Below are 1,211 nucleotides of genomic sequence, written 5' to 3' on the forward strand. Positions count from 1 at the left end.
TTGTCCTCTTACTGAAGGTTCTGTGATCCTCTTCTTTTTTGTCCCAGAGTAAATTCTCAAATTCTAAAAAGAAACACAAAAACAGCTGAGTGAAGCCCTGACTGATCGCAACAGGAGTCAGGAGGAGTCAATGACACACCTCCTCCTCACTGTCTCTGCTCCTCAGTCTCCGACGCATCTTCTGCATGTCATCCATCTTCTGAAGTACAGCCTCTGCAGTGCTAAAATAGGTGAAAACAGCCTATGAGTGCCAAGAATCGTGTAAATATCTGCACACAAAGTTTGAAAGTCTTAATATAAAGGTATTAAATCTGACAAATTAGTCACTGTGCTTACAAACACAGAAATATCAGAGTGTGTTTTCTATATTAGTGCATACTTCGTAATGAGCCTGTCATAGAGGACCGACTGGTTCCTAGCGTCAAGCTTATATCGTGTGATTCTGGAGCTACGTCTCACGGCACTGTCTTCTTCTCGCCTTTGAATCCGAGCACGGAGGTTTCGAGAAGTGGGAGTTGACTCCATCTCATCTGAAGAAAGAAATGGATTCATGTTTAGTAAGCTGAAAACCAACAAAACTGCTGTCTGATGTTAATCAAATATCCTGACATGCCCACCTGTGCGCTCATCTGCCGACCTCTCCCCCTCTGCCTGAAGTCTTGGAGATTTTCTATGAATAAATAAATAATAGAATACACAGATTAACAAATAACATCTAGTAAATACAGTATAACAGATGGTTAATGATTAAACAAATATAAAAGGACAAGAAATCAAACCATGACACTCCCACCTTAAATGCCTCTCACTTTTCTCATCTTTTGGAGGAGATTTGCTTGTTTGTCCATTCATATCAGCAAAGGTGACCATATGTCTTCCTCTTTGAGCTCTGCTCCTCATGTTGTTGTCCTCCTTTAGAGTCAAAAATCCCTAAAAATTGATCATGCATACATCGTAGCAGTGTCTGGCATGCTATACTCTATATATAACCATTTTAAACAGTATTTCTTCTAACTATATTTGCAGGACCTCACATTCTATACGTTGACAATAATTATTTGCACTTTTCATAAGTGTCACACCACATTACTATTTGCAGGTGATTAAAATGGCTAAAGTGTATATATTATGCATAGTGTAAGAGTGAGCCATAACTTGCTTTGCCAATAAAAGTAAATTCTTACTCTGCGTTGCCAACTAACTTACCCATC

The 1,211-nt window shown here is 39.1% G+C and overlaps 1 protein-coding gene across 1 annotated transcript in view; it reads right to left on the bottom strand.

Moving 5' to 3' along the window:
* Nucleotides 1–945, bottom strand: part of LOC107594714 (ATPase family AAA domain-containing protein 2-like) — a 5,960-nt gene extending 5,015 nt beyond the window's left edge. Inside the window, exons 1-5 of the mRNA XM_016284874.1 lie at nt 794–945; nt 618–670; nt 380–530; nt 140–221; nt 3–63 (exon numbers count right to left, since the gene is read on the bottom strand). Of these exons, the coding sequence (XP_016140360.1) occupies nt 3–63; nt 140–221; nt 380–530; nt 618–670; nt 794–900 (454 nt within the window). The 5' untranslated portion in view covers nt 901–945. The remainder of the gene's footprint in view (nt 1–2; nt 64–139; nt 222–379; nt 531–617; nt 671–793) is intronic.
* Between the last annotated feature and the right edge of the window lie 266 nt (nt 946–1,211).

Source organism: Sinocyclocheilus grahami, unplaced genomic scaffold (genome assembly GCF_001515645.1).
Source record: "Sinocyclocheilus grahami isolate Dianchi unplaced genomic scaffold, SAMN03320097.WGS_v1.1 scaffold189.1, whole genome shotgun sequence".
Taxonomy (NCBI): domain Eukaryota; kingdom Metazoa; phylum Chordata; class Actinopteri; order Cypriniformes; family Cyprinidae; genus Sinocyclocheilus; species Sinocyclocheilus grahami.